This window comes from Aquarana catesbeiana, linkage group LG01, assembly GCF_042186555.1.
Source record: "Aquarana catesbeiana isolate 2022-GZ linkage group LG01, ASM4218655v1, whole genome shotgun sequence".
Classification (NCBI taxonomy): domain Eukaryota; kingdom Metazoa; phylum Chordata; class Amphibia; order Anura; family Ranidae; genus Aquarana; species Aquarana catesbeiana.
The window spans coordinates 88,186,882-88,208,751 of NC_133324.1; the positions used below are offsets into that span (position 1 = coordinate 88,186,882).

At 43.7% G+C, this 21,870-nt stretch overlaps 1 protein-coding gene across 2 annotated transcripts in view; it reads left to right on the forward strand.

Annotated features, from left to right (window-relative positions):
- EGFLAM (EGF like, fibronectin type III and laminin G domains) overlaps positions 1-21,870 on the forward strand; it is a 297,792-nt gene that overhangs the window by 223,525 nt on the left and 52,397 nt on the right. For both annotated transcript variants that reach the window (XM_073621500.1, XM_073621508.1), the window contains exons 10-12: positions 17,837-17,937; positions 19,929-20,029; positions 20,946-21,090. In XM_073621500.1, the coding sequence (XP_073477601.1) occupies positions 17,837-17,937; positions 19,929-20,029; positions 20,946-21,090 (347 nt within the window). The remainder of the gene's footprint in view (positions 1-17,836; positions 17,938-19,928; positions 20,030-20,945; positions 21,091-21,870) is intronic.

Here is a 21,870-nt window from a genome sequence, read left to right on the forward strand (position 1 = left end):
TGAAGCCATCCATTTTCTCTGCAAGACACAACACAAGACAAACCCTAATGTCAGGCAAAACTCTCCTAATCTTGTTACAATATAGGCCTCAATCTAGAAGCAGTATAAGCCCACGTTTAGATCTTACCTTCGTTATCACGATCGGCGCCTCCGATACTCCTTCCTCCGCTCACAGATCGTACGTACTACGCACGCAAGTTGCGCTTTATACACACTGCGCATGCGTGAAACTCCGCCCGCCCCTGACGTTCTTTCTATTCTATTCCCCGCCCCTTTTCATTCAGCACAGTGGGGGAAGAGCACATGGCGGAGACACAGCAGGTGTCAGATAATTACAGCAACGAGGAGGAGGGGGAGGAAAGCCCGGAGCCTGAAACGTCCCGATCCAGAAGGAGATGATTTAAGGCCTCAAATATGTCCTTTGGGGAGATGTTGGAGATAGTGGACATCCTGAAGAAGGCCGACTATGACGGGAAGTATGGACCTTACCCCAACCCCAATGTCCGAAAGGCCAAGATCATGGCGAAAGTGGTCAAGAGTCTGCACAGGAATTTCGGGGTACGACGATCGAAAGATCAGCTCAGGAAACGGTGGTCAGACCTAAAATTAAGAAGCACGAGCAGTACAGAAAGATCCGGAGAGTGCTGCAAAAAAGTAAGTAGTTGTGCTGTGTTCCTATTCTTTATGTTTATTACGTTTGTGCTGCTCCATGTGCTTTTCTTAACTGTTATCCAGTTTAAAATGGCAACTTTCATATTCATGGGCACATTATTCGTTCGTATAAAACATTGTTCGTTCGGCCTAGAAAACACCATTGTTTTGGCCATATGCATTTGCCCACATTTTTTATGGCTTACTTGTCTGCAAATAATTTGGTTGTGTAGATGGGTTTATAACTAGAATAAAATGCAAACTAGATTCTGTGTAAGGAGAGGACCCTCAGCAGCAGTTTAAACATCTGGACGCTGGAGCACTAGTGTGGGACACATGAACACCCTTTTTATTAGGGGGCCCCACACAGGTGCTCCAGTGTATACTATAGGGCTGTCTCCATCTGTGAAGCTTGTACAAAACATGTAAAGTATTGAAGCTTGACATGGGACACTAAAAATTCTACATCTTGGAACTCTGCCAAAATAGACAATTGTACCCCACTTCCAAGCAATGTTTCATATTCCTATTTCTGCCATCAAATATCTGTGTGTTAAGTATACCTATTTTTTTTACATAGGGGATAAAAGACTCGGAGGACACCCCTCATCCGAGGAGACCACAGACCCAAGGGGAAATCCACCCAAGCCAAGCAAAGCAAGGTGGAGAAGGAAGACGTGGTGGAAATTGGTACCACATCAGGTGAGTGTCTGTGACCACAGGCTCAGATAAGAGATGGATGCCGGCATATTTATAATACATGGTGTTTTTTTGTTTCTATCTTTTTAGGTGATCGTGATGTTGTGGATCCAGGGCATTTCACCTCGGAAAGTGCACAGATCCTGATTGGGGAGATCATGGGGTGTAATAGGGACTTGGAAAACATCCTGAAAAACATCAATGATGTTCAACAAAAAATGAAGAACATCATTGATGTTTTAGGGAGAGCTTAAAACCCCTCAAAATCCCTTATTTTTTGGCGCTTTTTGTGAGCTAAAAATTTTTACCATTTTTGGACATATTTGCGAAAAGCCAAATTTTGAAGAGGCACACAGTGTGTCAACATGTGCTATCTGCCATCACGGGAGATAAATGGACCCGTTTTGGGGGTGCAACCCCTTCCTCAATAAAAAGTAGCTGTGAGGAAGGGGTTACACCCACAAAACACGTCCCTTGATCCCCCGTGATGGCAGGTCGCACATGTTGACATTCGGCAATTGGTGTGCATCTTCAAAATTTGGCTTTTCTAGGGGTGACTTCACCCCATCTGAACGCAATATCAAACACAGTTTGTAAATACTCATGTCTGATATTGCCTTCAAGTTCTACCAAATGTGAACTTTGTAAGTTCAAGATTTGTGTCTTTCTGGTTGGTTTTAAACATTTTTATCTTAAATGGACATTTCTACTTTTTCTAATGTGACCCCAAAAATTGTTATACAACAAACATGTTGGTTTGTTTTAAAAACTTTTTCTAAATGCACATGTGATTGTGCTGGTATTAAAAAGATTGTTAATCAAGAATGTGTGGATTATTGTTTCAACGCTCCAAAACTTTTGTTGTGCTCTAATTGGTGTTTTCCGTGACAATGGGGGTTATATCCTAAGGGAAAATGCACTTTGCACTACAAGTGCAGTTTTAACTGCACTTGAAGTGCAAAGTGTCTTTGCCTTTAGTAAATAACACCCAACAGTGCTTTGTAATGTTACACAATCACGCCATTTTCAGGACTCACCACATTTCTGTCAGGGTCAGCTAAAAGAAAAACAAGCAGTAAATGTCACCAAAGATTTTAGTAGTTAAATTTTTTTTTTATTTGAAAAAGGTTTCAGACATTGTCTGGCATGTTGATAGCCCCCCTACCCGCAAAGTATTCAAGGTATCTTAGACGGACATCACAGGCACTGAGGGGGGGCAAGCCAGGACGGCCACTTTCAAGCGCCGTCAGGGTTGGTTCATTTTGAATTACAGCCTCAGGCCCAACTGAGTCAGCATAGTTGGCAGAATGTTGCCGTAAAAAGTTGTGTAGAACACAGCACGCCAGGATATGATTCAATTTGTACTTCACCATGTGTATGGGTGTAAGAAATAGGCGGAACCGGCTGGCCATGATTCCAAACGTGTTCTCCACCACTCTTCTGGCTCTGGCCCTCATCGGGAATGGCCGCATAAGATGGTCCCCCAGCGCAAACGCTTCATCTGCAACGAAGACAAATGGGAGTCCTTCCACATTGTCTTCTGGAGGTGGCAAGTCCAAGCTGCCATTCTGGAGACGCCTGTAGAACTCCGTCTGTGCAATGACTCCACCATCGGACATCCGGCCATTCTTCCCCACGTCCACATACAGGAACTCGTAAGTAGCCAACACCACCGCCAACACCACCGCCAACATCACAATACTATTGAACTCCTTATAGTTGAAATAGTATGACCCCGAGTTGGGTGGTGGGACGATGTGGACGTGTTTCCCATCAATTGCCCCTCCGCAGTTAGGAAAGTCCCACCGCTGGGCAAAGTGGGAGGCCACAGTCTGCCATTCCTGTGGCGTGGAAGGAAACTGTGGAGTCAAACAAGAAAAACTAATTAGTCATTTTGCACATAAACAGGGAAAGCAGATTAGACACAAACATTCTTGACCAACATCAAGATAACATTTATTTGAGGGAGTTTTTAAAGACCAAAGCATAAGGTACACCTATCAGATCCCCCCCCCCTCTCATGGGCCATTTCTAACATTTTGGGGGGGGGGAGCTCTTGGACAGGTAACCCTCTCCACTTCATTGAGAGATGAATGCCTAAATAATGGGTATTACTTTGGCCAGCCCCTCCTTAGTTACACTATTGGCAGCCCACTGGACAGGTAAGAAGTGTCATAATACAAAGATATAAATACACATTGTACACATTTTAGCACATTTGGACATTCTGCTATTACCTATGAAGATAATAATAGGATACAAAAACTTTAAACAGTACCATTTGAAAGTATACAGGCAGGCCCTTGCACTACATGCTTTGGGGAATTCATCCATAAATATGACCACTAAAGAGATGGGTATAGTGTGTGTGGGTTTGGCAAAGTCAGCAGATAGATGATTGAGGATAGATAGAGAATTGTTATCAGCTGACTTAGCAGTTGGGGGGAGGGAGGGTTCCAAATGATTTGGGGACCCCCCAAAAAAAGCCTCTGGCACTCTGCCTGAATTTAAAGCACAAATCACATTTAAAAACATTTTAGGGGGTGTTTGGGGTAAAGCACTACTATGGAGCTGATAAAATACATTGTTAAGTGACTACATAAGGTGAATATAGGGCCAGGAGACCATGCTGGGGAGGTTAGTGAAGGCAAATATGTATGAAGGACAAAAAAAAATTACATAACAATCAGGCACGCATGAGGACAAAGGGGACATTCATATCATATTACAATCATGGTAATTAGGGAATGAGGAAAGAAATACAATATATTAGCAAACATTAAATACAATAAAATGTGATATTAAAGGATAAAAATCTTACCTTAATATACTCCTTCTGCAGCACCTGGATGATGGCAGAACAGGTCTCTGGGATAATGATTCCCAGAGCCTGGGGGGAGATGCCTGTCGAGAACTTCAAGTCCTGCAGGCTTCTGCCCGTCGCCAAGTACCGCAGGGTGGCGACTAGCCTCTGCTCCGGAGTGATAGCTTGCCTCATGCAGGTATCCTGCCTGCTAATATAAGGGGTCAGCAAAACCAACAAACCGTGAAATACAGGGTCCGTCATCCTGAGAAAGTTCCTGAAATCATCAGGATTATTCTCACGGATCTCACGGAGCAAAGGCATGTGACAGAACTGGTCACGCTGAAGCAACCAATTCATGGTCCATGAACTCCACTGTTCATGGACTGGACTTGTGTCAAGATCAGGACCCCAACACCAAGCCCCCGCACAGCACGAACTCTACGAGGAGTACGTATACGCAACATGGCTAGAAAACGGTCGGCTCTTCAGAACGAAGTAACAGAATGCACTGAAGAACAGCAAGGCCTGTGAAGAGCGACCTGGAAAACAGTAACGAACGAACAAGAACACAATGACAGAGTCACGCGTAACTCGCTGCACGCACTGAAGAGCAGGTACAAACCCACAAGCACAAACTGAACAGCAGAAAACGATCTGAAAACCACGAGTCTGAAAAGCGCGAATCGTCTCTCACCAAACTTTTACTAACACGAGATTAGCAAAAGGAGCCCAAAGGGTTCCGCGCTTGGTTCTGAACTGGCCTTTTCTAGTCTCATCGTACGTGGTGTACGTCACCGCGTTCTTGGCGATCGGAAATTCCGACAACTTTGTGCGACCATGTGTACGCAAAACAAGTTTGAGCCAACATCCGTCGGAAAAAATCCATGGATTTTGTTGTCGCAATGTCCGATCAATGTCCGATCGTGTGTACGGGGCATTAAGCTGGATCAAAATTTGGCCACAGGGCCATGCAGCGGCGCGATCTGTCACCGGCTGTGTCCACGGGGCACAGCCAGTGACTGGTCAGAGTCCCGGTACCATGTGACCACCATGACCAATCACAGCAGGTCACATGAGAGTTGTACACAATGGGTGGCTTCCTTTTATGCGATCCATTGTGCACAATTGTGTTGCTAGCTGTGATTGGTCAATTTGATCACATGGTACAGACGGGGCCGATCACAGACCAGCTGTACCATGTGATTAGCCAATCACAACAAAGCAAACTGAATTATTCAGTTTCAGTCCGTAAAACGCTTGCTTAATAGCAATGTAATTTACTGCTATAAGAAAACATAATGTGTAAAAAAACCCCCAAAAAACCTGATCACTTCTCCAGAATAGTACAATGTGTACGGAGTTCACATCCATGTGTACACCATAGTCCCGCTGCCTTTGCCTTTAATGCCCCCCCCCCCATACAAGCTCGTACAATTTCAGGATGTCTTTAAATCTCAGTCCAACCCTGCAGCACTGAATTCACTGAGCTAGCGTGTGTGTCATCTGCACAGGAACTAATCAATGTCCTATAACAGAGAACTGGTCGGACGTAGAAAACACACAAATGACCTTCCCTATGGCGGTTGTCTGTGTAATCAATGCTCACTGTGCTATTGCAGCTTCACAGATATAAAATAACTATTGATGGTGCTCACATGTACATTGTGGGTGGGGCTATAATCATCTGCACTTTAAAATAAAGTAAAACAAAGAACATATAATAATATTTCTAAAAATGAGAAATGTTAGACCATTCCCAAAAACAAATGCCAAGGCGCCATAAAAGATTATACAAATGAATGTGACCCTTGATGATTGTGCATGAATAAATTCCTGAGATGTCACAATGTACAGCAACAGTCTAATTTTTCATCAAAACTCCACTCCACTCAAAGTAGTAGTAAAGGCAGAAGTTTTTTTTTTACCTTACTGCATTCTCTACATTAAGGTAAAACACCTTCTGTATGCAGCTCCCCCTCCAGCCCCCTCTGAATACATACCTGAGCCCGATCTCGATCCAGCGATGTGCACAAGACCAGAGGCTCTCGCAGTTCTCTCATTCCTCATTGGCTCAGATACAGTGATGAGGGAAAGGGGGGCAGGGCCAAGCCCTACTCCGTGTGTCTTATGGACACACAGAGTGGGGCACAGGAGCAAACACACATGAGTGCCCCCATAGCAAGTAGGGGGGAGGAGCCATGAGCACCAGCGGGAGACCTGAGAACAGGAGAGTCAGGGCTGCTCTGTGCACTACACAGAGCAGGTAAGTACAGTTGTGCTCATAAGTTTACATACCCTGGCATAATTTATGATTTTTCAGAGAATATGAATTACACAAAAACATTTCTTTCACTCATGGTTAGTGTTTGGCTGAAGCCATTTATTATCAGTCAACTGTGTTTACTCTTTTTACATAGTTACATAGTAGGTGAGGTTGAAAAAAGAGAAAAAAGTCCAACCTATGTGTGTGATTATATGTAGTATGTGTGATTATATGTCAGTATTACATTGTATATCCCTGTATGTTGTGGTCGTTCAGGTGCTTATCTAATAGTTTTTTGAAACTATTGATGCTCCCGCTGAGACCACCGCCTGTGGAAGTTAATTCCACATCCTTCCCGCTCTTACAGTAAAGAACCCTCTACGTAGTTTAAGGTTAAACCTCTTTTCTTCTAATTTTAATGTGTGGCCACGAGTCTTGTTAAACTCCCTTCTGCGAAAAAGTTTTATCCCTATTGTGGGGTCACCAGTATGGTAATTGTATATTGAAATATCCCCTCTCAAGCGTCTCTTCTCCAGAGAGAATAAGTTCGGTGCTCGCAACCTTTCCTTATAACTAATATCCTCCAGACCCTTTATTAGCTTTGTTGCCCTTCTTTGTACTCGCTCCATTTCCTGTACATCCTTCCTGAGGACTGGTGCCCAGAACTGGACAGCATACTCTAGGTGCGGCCGGACCAGAGTCTTGTAGAGCGGGAGTATGATCTTTTTATCTCTGGCGTTGATCCCCTTTTTAATGAATGCCAATATTCTGTTTGCTTTGTTAGCAGCAGCTTGGCATTGCATGCCATTGCTGAGCCTGTCATCTACTGGGACCCCCAGGTCCTCTTCCATCCTAGATTCCACCAGAGGTTCCCCCCCCAGTGTATAGATTGCATTCATAATTTTGCCACGCAAATGCATTATTTTACATTTTTCTACATTGAACCTCATTTGCCATTTAGTTGCCCACCCCATTAATTTCCACATCCTGCGGAGAAGTTATTGCCCTGCTTAGCTTAGTATCATCTGCAAATACAGCGATTGAACTGTTTACCCCATCCTCCAGGTCATTTATGAACAAATTAAACAGGATTGGTCCCAGCACAGAACCCTGGGGAACCCCACTACCCACCCCTGACCATTCCCAGTACTCCCCATTTATCACCACCCTCTGCACTCGCCCTTGTAGCCAGTTTTAAATCCATGTACTCACCCTATGGTCCATGCCAACGAACCTTATTTTGTACAGTAAATGTTTATGGGGAACTGTGTCAAATGCTTTTACAAAATCCAAATACACCACGTCTACGGGCCTTCCTTTATCTAGCTGGCAACTCACCTCCTCAAAGAAGGTTAGTAGATTGGTTTGGCAAGAACGATTCTTCATGAATCCATGCTGATTACTGCTAATGATACCGTTCTCATTTCTAAAATCTCGTATATAGTCCCTTATCAACCCCTCCAAGCGTTTACATGCTATTGATGTTAGGCTAACTGGTCTGTAATTCCCAGGGATGTATTTTGGGCCCTTTTTAAATACTGGTGCTACACTGGCTTTTCTCCAGTCAGCTGGTACCATTCCAGTCAGTAGACTGTCCGTAAAAATTAGGAACAATGGTCTGGTAATTACTTGACCGAGTTCCCTAAGTACCCTCGGGTGCAAGCCATCTGGTCCCTGTGATTTATTAATGTTAAGTTTCACAAGTCTAATTTTAATTCTGTCCTCTGTTAACCATGGAGGTGCATCCTGTGATGTGTCCTGAGGATAAACACTGCAGTTTTGGTTACTGAAGCCCCGATTCCCTCGTGAAGACTGAGGAGAAGAATAAATTCAATACCTTTGCGATCTCCCCATCCTTTGCAACCAGATGTCCTTCCTCATTCTTTATGGGTCCAATATGGTCTGTCCTCCTTTTTACTGTTTACATACTTAAAGAATTTCTTGGGATTTTTTTTGCTCTCCTCCACTATGTGTCTTTCATGCCATCCTTATTGCACCCTTTCATTACTTGTTGCCTCCTTTATAAAGTCTGAATGCTGATTATGATCCCTCGACCTTGTATTTTTTTAATGCCTTCTCCTTTGCTTTTATATGCATTTTTACATTGGAGTTAAGCCATCCAGGACTTTTGTTTGCTCTTTTAAATTTATTACCCAATGGGATGCTTTGGCTAATTCCCTTATTTAATATGCTCTTAAAGCAAACCCATCTCTCCTCCATGTTCTTTGTTCCTAAGATTTTATCCCAATTTATGCCTTCTAGCAAGGTTCGTAGTTTAGGGAAGTTGGCTCTTTTGAAATTCAGTGTCTTTGTATTCCTTTCCCTTGTATTCCCTTATTCCCAGGTCTGTATTGTTGGTAATCAGTAGATCCAGTAATGCTTTATTTCTAGTTGGTGCATCTACCATCTGACCCATAAAATTGTCCTGCAAGATATTAAGGAACTGGCGAGCCTTAGATGAATGCTCGGTTCCCTCCACCCAGTCTATGTCTGTATAATTAAAATCCCCCATTATGATAACACTTCTCATCCTTGCTGCTAATCCAAATTGTGATAGGAGATCTGTCTCCTCTTCCTCCCTTAGGTTAGGGGGCTATAGCATACTCCCAGTATTATTTTCCCCTTAGCTTCATCCCTTTGGAGCTCTACCCATAGGGATTCCACTTTCTCTCTAGCTGCCTTAGTGATGTTATCTCTCACATTCACTTGTACATTATTCTTGATATAAAGGCATACCCCTCCCCCTTTTTTACCCTCTCTATCCTTGCGATAAAGGGTATACCCTTGAATGTTTGCCAGCCAATCATGAGAGCTTTTTAACCAGGTTTCTGAAATTCCCAAGTCATGGGGAAAGCAAAAGAATTGTCAAAGGATATGCGGGAAAAGGTAGTTGAACTGTATAAAACAGGAAAGGGATATAAAAAGATATCCAAGGAATTGAGAATGCCAATCAGCAGTGTTCAAACTCTAATCAAGAAGTGAAAAATTAGGACTTCTGTTGAAACCAAACCACGGTCAGGTAGACCAACTAATATTTCAGCCACAACTGCCAGGAAAATTGTTCAGGATGCAAAGAAAAACCCACAAATAACTTCAGGTGAAATACAGGACTCTAAGAAAACATGTGGTGTGGCTGTTTCAAGATGCACAATAAGGAGGCACTTGAAGAAAGATGGGCTGCATGGTTGAGTTGCCAGAAGAAAGCCACTACTAAGCAAATGCCACAAATGATCCCGCTTACAATATGCCAAACAGCACAGAGACAAGCCTCAAACCTTCTGCCACAAAGTCACAACCATAAAGGCTTCATTTGGAGAGGAGTCAACAAGGCCTATGATGAAGGGTACGGAGGTGGATCGCTGATATTTTGGGGATGTGTGAGCTACAACGGCTCAGGAAATTTGGTAAAAATCGTTGGCAAGATGAATGCAGTATGTTATCAAAAAACACTGGAGGAACATTTGCATTCATCAGCCAGGAAGCTAAGTATGCAACGTACTTAGACATTCCAACATGACAATGATCCAAAACATAAGGCCAAGTCGACCAGTTATTGGCTACAGCAGAATAAAGTGAAGGTTCTGGAGTGACCATCTCAGTCTCCTGACCTCAATATCATTGAGCCACTCTGGGGAGATCTCAAACACGCAGTTCATGCAAGACAGCCCAAGAATTCACAGAACCTGGAGGATTTTTGCCAAGAGGAATAGGCAGCTTTACCATCTGAGAAGATAAAGAGCCTTATCCACAAATACCACAAAAGACTTCAAGCTGTCATTGATGTTAAAGGGGGCAATACACGGTATTAAGAACTGGGGTATGTAAACTTTTGATCAGGGTCATTTGGGTAGTTTCTGTTGTCATTATGAGTTAAAAAGAGTAAACACAGTTGATTGATAATAAATGGCTTCAGCCAAATACTAACCATAAGTGAAAGAAAAGTTTTTGTGTTATCATTCATATTCTCTGAAAAATGGCCAAAAAATCATATATTCTGCCAGGGTATGTAAACTTATGAGCTCAACTGTATGTCTGTTATTTTAATTTAAAAAAATAGCCTTTACAATCACTTTAAAGTGGAACTACAATGCATATGAGCACCAGAAATCCCTCAAAAATGCTATTAATTTAATTTGCAATATTCAAAGCAAACTCATTAATTTATTCATTCATGTCTCCATGCTATATTTTGCTGATAAATCACTTTGAAAAACACCCTCTGGCATTTGTGCCTATTGTCATCTTGGGTAAGGGCAGATGATTCATGTAGTTTTTACTTCATGGAATCCATCTGCCGTTAGTTTAGGCATGCATGAGGGTGTGTATGCTGAGAAAACCCCTCCTCCCCTCCTGAAGATTCCTGGGATGTATAACATAATTTGCCTAGGCTTGACAATCAGGAATTAACTGAAGAAATAAAAAATAAAGTTTAAAACAAATAAAACAAGTAAATATAAATGTTGTATGAAAGAGTGAAGTTTCTCTTTAAAAAGCTGTCTTGTCTTCCAATCAATGACATGGCCTAGAATGCAGTCTGCTGCTGGCTTGAGGAAGCATTTCCTGGGTCTCTGAGCATTGTAACTTTGTGCTTGTGAAAAAAATTCTGTATAAAATGTTTTAAAGCACTACAAAAAGCAAAGCATTGTGTAGTGCTTTGCTTATGTATTGCACACTGCACTCACTGTGCACATGTCAATAATAATGTTTTCATTCTTTCGAGTCCTGATTAGAAATTAACCTGCCTATGTTACGCCCCTTGTTACCATCCAAGTACAATGGTAATATTAATGTGATACCTACGTAATCATGTGTGTAAAAAACTTCAAATGCGCTGAATAAACAGAACAGTAATTTGGAAAGATGCTGCGTGTATCTTTTGTGTCTGTTCCCTACTGCAGTAGTTATTAATTTGGAACCTCTATTAAATATGAGGATAAGAGTTGCCAATCTATAACATATCCAGAACACACTAGATAAAAGTCAGAACGCCAGACTTTCAGCCCATTTTGCAGCATCCAAACATAACATATAGGAACAGGTTTTTCTCCCTTCCTTTTTGCCATCAAAGGAAACTGCAGGTGCTTGCACCCTCTGCATCCTCAGCAACCATTAAAGTTACCTGGCCCCAAAGCAGCCTTAGATAGGGCTCAGAACAGTAAGGGTTCATTTACATTTGCAGTTTGGGGGTAGTAAAACCCGATAATTAAGATGTGTTTTTATCACCCCCGCCCCCAACCTCACCCCTTTTAGGCTTCAGTCTCCAGAGGTGTACACATGCCGCAGCAAGAGTTATACATCCTGTCATGGCCCATTCAAGTGAATGAGGCCACTCTGCAAGTGCCCAGCAACCTTGTGCAGTACAGCAAACAAGGGGTTAAAGCAGGCAGCGTTGTGTTACTTTCACACCATCTGCTTTAACCCCTTGGACCCCGCAGAAACATGCAGTTGCAGGGTACTTGCAGAGTTGCCTCATTTACTTGAATGGGTCATGTTTGACAGGCGATAGCACTCACCTAAAGCAACAGGGGGTTTAATTCCTTTTGCGGAATGTGTACACCTTTGGCTGTTGCCTCAGCAGCTAAAGGGGGTATGGATTGGAGGCGGTAAAACCGCAACTCAACCGCAGGGTTTTACTACCCCCCCACCTTTGCGTGTGAACAAGCCCTAAGGGTGCTGCTGCTGAATGCAATTAAGAGCTCATTCACAAGTGCAGGGAGCATTGTTGCTCCTCTGAAAAGCAATCCGAGTGTGTTTGACAGTTGTTGAGGAGGCAATATGTTGCCTCCTCATCACCTGATTCAAATCCATGATTCCTGATTCAAATTAGAGGTTTAAATCATGTGTGAGGAGGCGACACTGTGCCTGGTGATCTTTGACTTCTCCTATATTGTTTAGGTAGATCTCCACCTCTTTAAGGTTGCCTACCCCTGCCTTAGACAATTGCCTGAGACAAGCTTCTCACAAGGTATGTAAGGGGAGAGGCAGGGCCGTTTTTTCCATTGGGCCCCACTTGCCTGGGGGGCCCCACCTGCCCAGCGTCCCTGCCCAGCGACCCCAGCCAAGCATGGTATGGTGTAAGCCTATGTGTCACCCTCGCTCCAATTTTCTGTGACCCCGCGCTCCGGCCGCCATGTCCAGTCCCAGGCCGGCCCCTGGCATCCTGTGATTGGGTGAAAGGGGTCATGTGCGGCAGGTGGGGCTGGCCTGTCCTCAATCGCGGGAGAGCGGGGATGGCCTTCACTGTGAGCTGTGGCCGCTATCTTCTCCTCTGTGGGCCACCGATCATGTCTCCGCTGGGGCAGGCAGTCTGTGCCCGATGCCTTCTTCTCCTCCTCTCCGGGTCACCGATCATGTCCGCGCCGGGGCAGGCAGTCTGGCAGTGTGACAGGTGGCGGTGCAGAGGCAGAGCAGATCATGAAAGAAAAAAAGGTAAGAGACTCACTCGGGAGTTTTGTTGCTGGCCCGGGGGGGGGGGGGTAGATATGGTCTGGGGAGAGGGAGCAGCCATAAAGTCAGTGTATAGTGTAATGTGCTGTGTATAGTGTATTGTGTGTGTGTGTGTGTGTGTGTGTATAGTGTATTGTGTGTGTAGTGTATAGTGTATTGTATTGTGTGTATTGTGTGCGTGTGTGTGTGTTGGGTGTATTGGTCTGTGGGTAGAGTATTGTTTCCCTGGAAGCCCAGGTTCTGAATCTGGGGAAGCAACTGTCAGCACTGAGAAGTCCCTCCATACTAAAGGTGAGCCAGGAACGTACAAGGCAGGTGCCGGCAGGGGCCAGCACAGAGGCGGGTGGAGACAAAGAGGTGCAGGCACTAGCAAAGAGTAGATGGGTGACAGTCAGGAGGGGTAGAGGGGGAAGTGCCAGAGAGGCCGATCCAGGACTGGAGCATCCCAATAAGTACGCTCCATTGAGTGACATTGGTGTAACCAGTCAGGGACTAGCACTGCTGGAGATGAGGGACTCTCCTAGCTGCCAGGGGAAGAACTCCTCCAGTGAGAGTGGGGGGGCAGCAAAGGGAAAGGAAAGACAGATTCTGGTGGTAGGGGACTCAATTCTTAGAAGGACAGATCTGTAACCAAGACCTGAAGCGCCGAACAGTATGTTGTCTACCGGGCACTCGGGTTCGGCACATCACGGATCTTGTGGACAGATTACTGGGAGGGGCTGGGGAAGACCCGGCTGTCATGGTGCACGTTGGCACCAATGACAAAGTCAGAGGCAGATGGAGTGTCCTAAAGAACGATTTTAGGGACTTAGGAGCTAAATTGAGGAAAAGGACCTCCAAGGTAGTGTTCTCAGGAATACTACCGGTACATCGAGCCACACCAGAGAGGCAGAGGGAGATTAGGGAAGTAAACAAGTGGCTGAAGAGCTGGTGTAGTAAGGAGGGGTTTGGGTTCCTGGAGGACTGGGCCGACTTCTCAGTCGGTAACCGGTACTATAGAAGGGACGGACTGCACCTAAATGAGGAGGGTGCAGATCTGCTGGGAATGAAGATGGCCAAAAAGTTAGAGGGGTTTTTAAACTAGGCGATGGGGGGGGGGTCCAGAGACAGTGATAGCCAGCGCGGAAGATATTCCAGAGGGTAGTATTGGGGGCATTAGTGGTAGGTTAACCAAAGCACAAAAACACAAGGTGAGTATAGTAGCAAGTCCAAGTTGCAATCTTGAAACACCCAATACGAGGACAATATGCGACCGGTCTAAACTATGTGGCATGTTCACCAATGCCAGGAGCCTGGCGGACAAGATGGGTGAACTAGAGATACTGTTGTACAAGGAGGATTTGGATTTTGTGGGAATTTCAGAGACCTGGTTCAACAGCTCTCATGATTGGCTGGCAAACATTCAAGGGTATACCCTATACCGCAAGGATAGAGAGGGTAAAAAAGGGGGAGGGGTATGCCTATATATCAAGAATAATGTACAAGTGAATGTGAGAGATGACATCACTGAGGGGGCTAGGGAGGAGGTGGAATCTTTATGGGTAGAGCTCCAAAGGGATGAAGCTAAGGGGAAAATAATACTGGGAGTATGCTATAGGCCCCCTAACCTGAGGGAGGAAGTGGAGACGGATCTCCTATCACAAATTGGATTAGCAGCAAGGATGGGAAGTGTTATCATAATGGGGGATTTTAATTATCCAGACATAGACTGGGCGGAGGGAACCGTGCATTCATTTAAGGCTCGCCAATTCCTTAGTGTCTTGCAGGACAATTTTATGGGTCAGATGGTAGACGCACCAACTAGAAATAAAACATTACTAGATCTACTGATTACCAACAATACAGACCTGATAACAGATGTTGAAATACGGGGCAATTTAGGTAACAGCGATCACAGGTCAATTAGTTTAATCAGTATAAATCACACAAATAGGAGACATGAAGGGAACACAAAGACACTGAATTTCAAAAGAGCCAACTTCCCTAAACTACAAACCTTGCTAAAAGGCATAAATTGGGATAAAATATTAGGAACAAAGAATACGGAGGAGAGATTGTTTTGCTTTAAGAGCATATTAAATAAGGGCATTAGCCAATGTATCCCATTGGGTAATAAATTTAAAAGAGCGAACAAACATCCTGGATGGCTTAAATCCAATGTAAAAATGCATATAAAAGCAAAGGAGAAGGCCTTCAAAAAATACAAGGTTGAGGGATCATCCACAGCATTCAGAATTTATAAAGAATGCAATAAGAAATGTAAGGGTGCAATTAGGATGGCTAAGATAGAACATGAAAGACACATAGCGGAGGAGAGCAAAAAAAATCCCAAGAAATTCTTTAAGTATGTAAACAGTAAAAAAGGGAGGACAGACCATATTGGCCCCATAAAGAAGGAGGAAGGACATCTGGTTACAAAGGATGGGGAGATGGCAAAGGTATTGAATTTATTCTTCTCCTCAGTCTTCACGAGTGAATCGGGGGGCTTCAGCAACCAAAACTGCAGTGTTTATCCTCATGACACAACACAGGAAGCACCTACATGGTTAACAGAGGACGGAATTAAAATTAGACTTGAGAAACTTAACATTAATAAATCACCGGGACCAGATGGCTTGCATCCGAGGGTACTTAGGGAACTCAGTCAGGTGATTGCCAGACCGTTGTTCCTAATTTTTACAGACAGTCTATTGACTGGAATGGTACCAGCTGATTGGAGAAAAGCCAATGTAGCACCAATATTTAAAAAGGGCCCAAAAAACATCCCTGGGAATTACAGACCAGATAGCCTAACATCAATAGTATGTAAACTTTTGGAGGGGATGATAAGGGACTATATACAAGATTTTAGTAATAAGAATGATATCATTAGCAGTAATCAGCATGGATTCATGAAGAATCGTTCTTGCCAAACCAATCTATTAACCTTCTATGAGGAGGTGAGTTGCCATCTAGATAAAGGAAGGCCCGTAGACGTGGTGTATCTGGATTTTGCAAAAGCATTTGACACAGTTCCCCATAAACGTTTACTGTACAAAATAAGGTGCGTTGGCATGGACCATAGGGTGAGTACATGGATTGAAAAGTGGCTACAAGGGCGTGTTCAGAGGGTGGTGATAAATGGGGAGTACTCAGAATGGTCAGGGGTGGGTAGTGGGGTTCCCCAGGGTTCTGTGCTGGGACCAATCCTATTTAATTTGTTCATAAACGACCTGGAGGATGGGATAAACAGTTCAATCTCTGTATTTGCAGACGATACTAAGCTAAGCAGGGCAATAACTTCTCCGCAGGACGTGGAAATCTTGCAAAAAGACCTGAACAAATTAATGGGGTGGGCGACTACATGGCAAATGAGGTTCAATGTAGAAAAATGTAAAATAATGCATTTGGGTGGCAAAAATATGAATGCAATCTATACACTGGGGGGAGAACCTCTGGGGGAATCTAGGATGGAAAAGGACCTGGGGGTCCTAGTGGATGATAGGCTCAGCAATGGCATGCAATGCCAAGCTGCTGCTAATAAAGCAAACAGAATATTGGCATGCATTAAAAGGGGGATCAACTGCAGAGATAAAACGATAATTCTCCCGCTCTACAAGACTCTGGTCCGCCCGCACCTGGAGTATGCTGTCCAGTTCTGGGCACCAGTCCTCAGGAGGGACGTACTGGAAATGGAGCGAGTACAAAGAAGGGCAACAAAGCTAATAAAGGGTCTGGAGGATCTTAGTTATGAGGAAAAGTTGCGAGCACTGAACTTATTCTCTCTGGAGAAGAGACGCTTGAGAGGGGATATGATTTCAATTTACAAATACTGTACTGGTGACCCCACAATAGGGATAAAACTTTTTCGCAGAAGAGAGTTTAATAAGACTCGTGGCCACTCATTACAATTAGAAGAAAAGAGGTTTAACCTTAAACTACGTAGAGGGTTCTTTACTGTAAGAGCGGCAAGGATGTGGAATTCCCTTCCACAGGCGGTGGTCTCAGCGGGGAGCATTGATAGCTTCAAGAAACTATTAGATAATCACCTGAATGACCGCAATATACAGGGATATGTAATGTAATACTGACACATAATCACACACATAGGTTGGACTTGATGGACTTGTGTCTTTTTTCAACCTCACCTACTATGTAACTATGTAACTATGTAACTATGTGTAGCGGTCAGTATGTAGTGTATTGTGTAGTGGTCTGTGGGTAGTGTATAGTGTATTGTGTAGTGGTCTGTGGGTAGTGTAGTAGTGTAGTGGTCAGTGGATAGTGTAGTTTGTGTAGTAGTGGTCAGTATAGAAATCAGGTAGGGTGGTGTGGTGTGTAGTGGTCAGTGTGTAGTGTAGTGGTCAGTATAGGAATCAGGTAGGTTTAGTGTGGTGTGTAGTGTAGTGGTCGGTGTGGTGTGTAGTGGTCAGTGGATATAGTGTAGTGTAGACAGGGCCCCAGTGCACTGTATTGCCCGGGGACCTATAATGCTCTTAAGATGGCCCTGGGGAGGGCTGTTAGCTAAGATGTTCCAGGTAAATGGGAAAGTACTTGGAGATAAAGGTAAGTGCAACCTCCTGCATGGTTGGATGGCCATAATGAAAGGTGGGGTGCCCTGTCCGACTATGCAACTAGCCTTATACATCACATAGGAAGATGAGACAAAGTATTTGCCTCCTGGAGAACAGAGCACATTAATAAACATAGAAGTGAGTTCTAGTGTTCTAGAATATGTTATTGTCCAAACCCAATTAACCCAGTACACAAAGACCTGATGAAGGTGGTCCCCTCTGAGTTGTTTAAGTGTATTGGTTTGTTTTCTGTTGTAAAGAATTTGTTGAATATGAATTTTCTCTAAAGTTGGTATGGCGCTGCCCTTCTCTTCAAGTATTTATGAGTACCCGTTTTGGTCAGGTTTTTTTTGTTTGTTTTGGTAAACATTTTTCAAATGTTTGCATTGTTTTTAACTGAATTGTTTTTCTTTTTAGATATTAATGTCCAATATCCTCAATTTTATGGCCATTCCTACATGACCTTTGAACCACTGAAAAATTCATACCAGACATTTCAGATTACTGTGGAATTCAGAGTAAGTGGTTTGACTCCTGCTAATAATATTTATTACCGATCATAATAAAGTCATCTTTAAACAACACAGGTCTAAGTATGTGTGCTTGGGCTGACTTGGGTAGCCAATTGTCAAGGTGGCCATGTATTTTTAAAGGAAACCTGTCATGAGAGAAAATGCTATGTGCCTGGTTGATCTTCTGCCAATCTTTTGAATTGCTGACCTAAAATTATTTTAAAGATTGGAAATTTTGACTTCAGACTGTCAAGCAACCATCATTTTCAAAAGAAGGCCAAATTATTATATGTCTCTTCACAGTTCTGTAGAATTGGGCGATTAACCCCAGAGAATGAGATTGCCAGCATACAAGCTGGTTCAGCACATATGGTGATATAGTATTCTTGCATTTTCTGGATAGCGGTTCTAGACACAGATGGTTAAAAGGGGCAAAAAGGAATAATTTGCATTACTCCACTCACGTTACCCATAAGAAGAGACTTAGCTCCTTGCTTTTGGGTTTTGTGCTGGAAGCAAGGACACGGGGATACCATTTGCATGGGCGTAGCATAAGGGGTTGAAGGGGTCACAATCGCAACCCCATCCCTAGCTCCAGGTGGCCCCTGCAGCCTCCCTGTCATATTATCATATCCTCCACAAATTATCATATCAAATTGTCATATTAACAAATCCTCCAGCTCCGATCTGCCCTAGGGCCCCACAGCCACGTTCCAATACTGGGCTTCCACTTTGCCTTCCACAGTCCACACCCCTCTGTTCTCATTGGCTGGGGAGAAGCTGTGAGCCATTTCCTGAATGGAGCGGAGCATGGGGTGAGAACAGCCCAGGATGGGGAAGTGTCTGTGCTGTGTGCTGGCAACATGGAATGGTAACCAAGCTCAGCGAGTTAAGAGGAGAAGAGTGCCGTCCTGTAGCCACGATGGGACGGATGTTATTGGTGAGGTAAGACACCGCTCAGTGTCTCCTAGTCACCAGCTGGGATTCTTTGTACCCCCACCCGGAGATGTCTGCTTACCCCACTTTCCTGACAACTGGGGAAAAGACACACATCTCTGGGAGGTGACCTTCCCCCAACACCTGCCAACAATGACAAAGAAACCTTGAGAAACTGCTAAAACAAATCCCTTAACACCTTCTGAGGGGCTGCAGGCTCCACATTTTGTGTCACATGGCTTTCCCCCCATCTAAGTTGCGCCCCCCCCCAAAGCCCCATGACCACCCCATCCACCCTGGATGCTATGCTCGGCTGCTGAGCTCCTTTTCCATTACAGCACTCTATACTGCTCCTCCTCCGCAGGGCTGAAATCACATTCCTTTACAACACAGCCAGTCAGCCACGATCTTCACAGGGTGTACCTGCCTACTGCAACTACACTGCCGTTCCGACCAGAGATTTTCACAGGTCTAAACGGCAACATAAAAGGCAGGTACACCCTGTGAAGGCTGACAGACTGTGTGTAAAGGAATGTGATTCCAGCCCTGTGTAGGGTGGGGGGGGGGAGGATCTGTATACAGTGCTGGGATGGGAAAGGAGCTCTGCCAAGTGAACTGCTAGGGGTCCCTGTCCTCTGATTCTCCGGCGGTAATCCCTGTCCTCTGATGTAAGGAGGAACTCTGGGAACTCAAAACTCTAAAAGCCACTTTGAGTATCTTGGCGTGCAGTGGGTGTATCTGCACACACGGTGGAAGTGGTGGGTGGTAGTGGGGGGGCCATGTCAACTTTTGCATCGGGGTCCACAAGCTTCAAGCTACGCCTCTGACTATTTGTTATAAGAAAGCATTGTTGTATCTCACTACACCTTTGAGGTAGGCTTAAAAGAGAAGTTTAGGTTTGTTTTGTTTGTTTTTTTTTCAAATCATACTTACCTAGATGGATGCAGCATCGGTTCTCTGTTTCTGAAAGACTTTTCATTCTACATATGCTGTTATTTTATGTAGTCCATTTAGGTTTTTCTAGTCTAAATATTTTGTTAAATGTTTGTGCTTGGTGTTAGGCTCAAGGTGATGATGCCTTACTACTCTACTGTGGTGAAAATGAGTATGGGCGTGGAGACTTTATGTCAGTGGCCATAATTCGCCGGAGTTTACAATTTCGGTAAGTTCTCTGCAATCCTACTACCCCCCCCACCCTACTCTGCACTGACCTTCTTCTGAGGTACATGGAGCCATGAGTATTTGGGTGGACAGTGAACTACAATAAGCATTTTAGAGCAAAAGTCTATAAGTCATGAAGTGAGAAAATAAATATATTAAATACTACAGCCACGAAATTCACTCAACTCCCTAGCCCCTTCATGGCAACAGCAGCATGCCAGCACTTAGAGGGACACCTATCGGTTGATATACATAGGGAAGCAAGAAAGTCTGGCAAACAGTAGTAAGTCCTTGAAATTAGTCTTTATTTCATGGCATACAAAAACCTTCACAGTCCCACTGGTGCGTTTCAGCTTGCAAAAAGACCTTAATCGTAGTGAGCTGTAGCGAGGAAGTATAGAGGCTAATATTGGTGACCTCTTCCATAAATACAAGCTCCCTGGCTATCATGGTTCAGTACTTTCTATATCATGGGCCTAGAATAAGCATGCAGATAAGGAGTGCTGGCTTCAGGGTGATTTTCTTGGTATGTCGCTTGGTTAAAGTGAGTGTATCAAAATTTTGAAGCCAGAGACAGCCAGTCAGCTAGATTTTTCAGAAGCCAGCAATGTAGCCTCTACATTTCTAAGGTTTCCTTCGATGAAATTAAAGTCTATTTCCAAGCAAAATATTTAATTTATAGCTTTAGATGGAATGGGGTAGGGCTCGAAAGCCCGTGGAGTTTTTCCTACTGTTCCTTTTTTTTGGGTGGGTAAGGTAAGAATAGAACCCTTATAAACTTTTTATGGCTGTCTGTGACCCTGTTGTAGATTTCCCTCACTTCGCTAGTGAAACCATTGTCTCCAGGAGTGAGGGGAAATTTCAATGAAGCCCCATATAGCAATAAAGGCTTATCTTATGTTTTTATTTTTTTCTAGCTATAATTGTGGCACTGGGACTGCTATTATTACAAGTGACAGCAAAATCAAACCAGGTACCTGGCATGTTGTGACAATTTACAGAGAAGGTCTGAACGGGTGGATAAAGCTCGATAATGGTGCTTCTGTGTCTGGAAGGTCTCCGGTAAGACGCAAGACATAGAAGAACACCTCACAGTGACAACCAATAGAGTTTTGCAGTAGGAGATATATTTGATGAGCCATTTTTAAAAATAAATATATTACTTACAAAATATGGGCAAAAGTAGGTTGACACCTAAAAATATTGCGTTTAGGTGTTTCCAGTGAAGGGCACCGTTAATACTACAACATACAAAGACATTTTAGACAATTATGTGCTTCTAGCCTTGTGGTAACTGTTTGATGAAGGCCCTTATTTGTTCCAGCATAACTGTGCACAAAGCCAGGTCTATAAAGACATAGTATGAAGATTCTGATGCGAAGAAACTCGAATGGTCTAAAGCCTTAAACTGAATCCTATTGAAAAGCTTTAGACCTTTGGAATGTATTAAACACAGACTGCAATACCAGGTCTTTTCATCCAGCATCGGTACCTGACCTCACAAATAAACTTTAAATGGCCACAAATTCCTACAGACACATTCCAGAAAATTGCTGCAAAAAAGTGGGGGGTCCATATTACTTCCCATGGTTTTGGAATGGGTTTTCCAATAAGCTCACATATGCGTGATGGTCAAGTGTCCACAAAGGATCATATTGTGGCATTTACAGCATTTACAATTTCTTACCATGCATTTTTATTTGATTCTTTTTAGGCTGTTCATTGCAGATCACCATTAGATATAAACTAAAATTTAAACAATGTCTAACAAAATACTTCAGTTTTTATAAGGACATATCTATATACACAGTTCAGCAGCCATTCACCTGTGGCACACAGGAC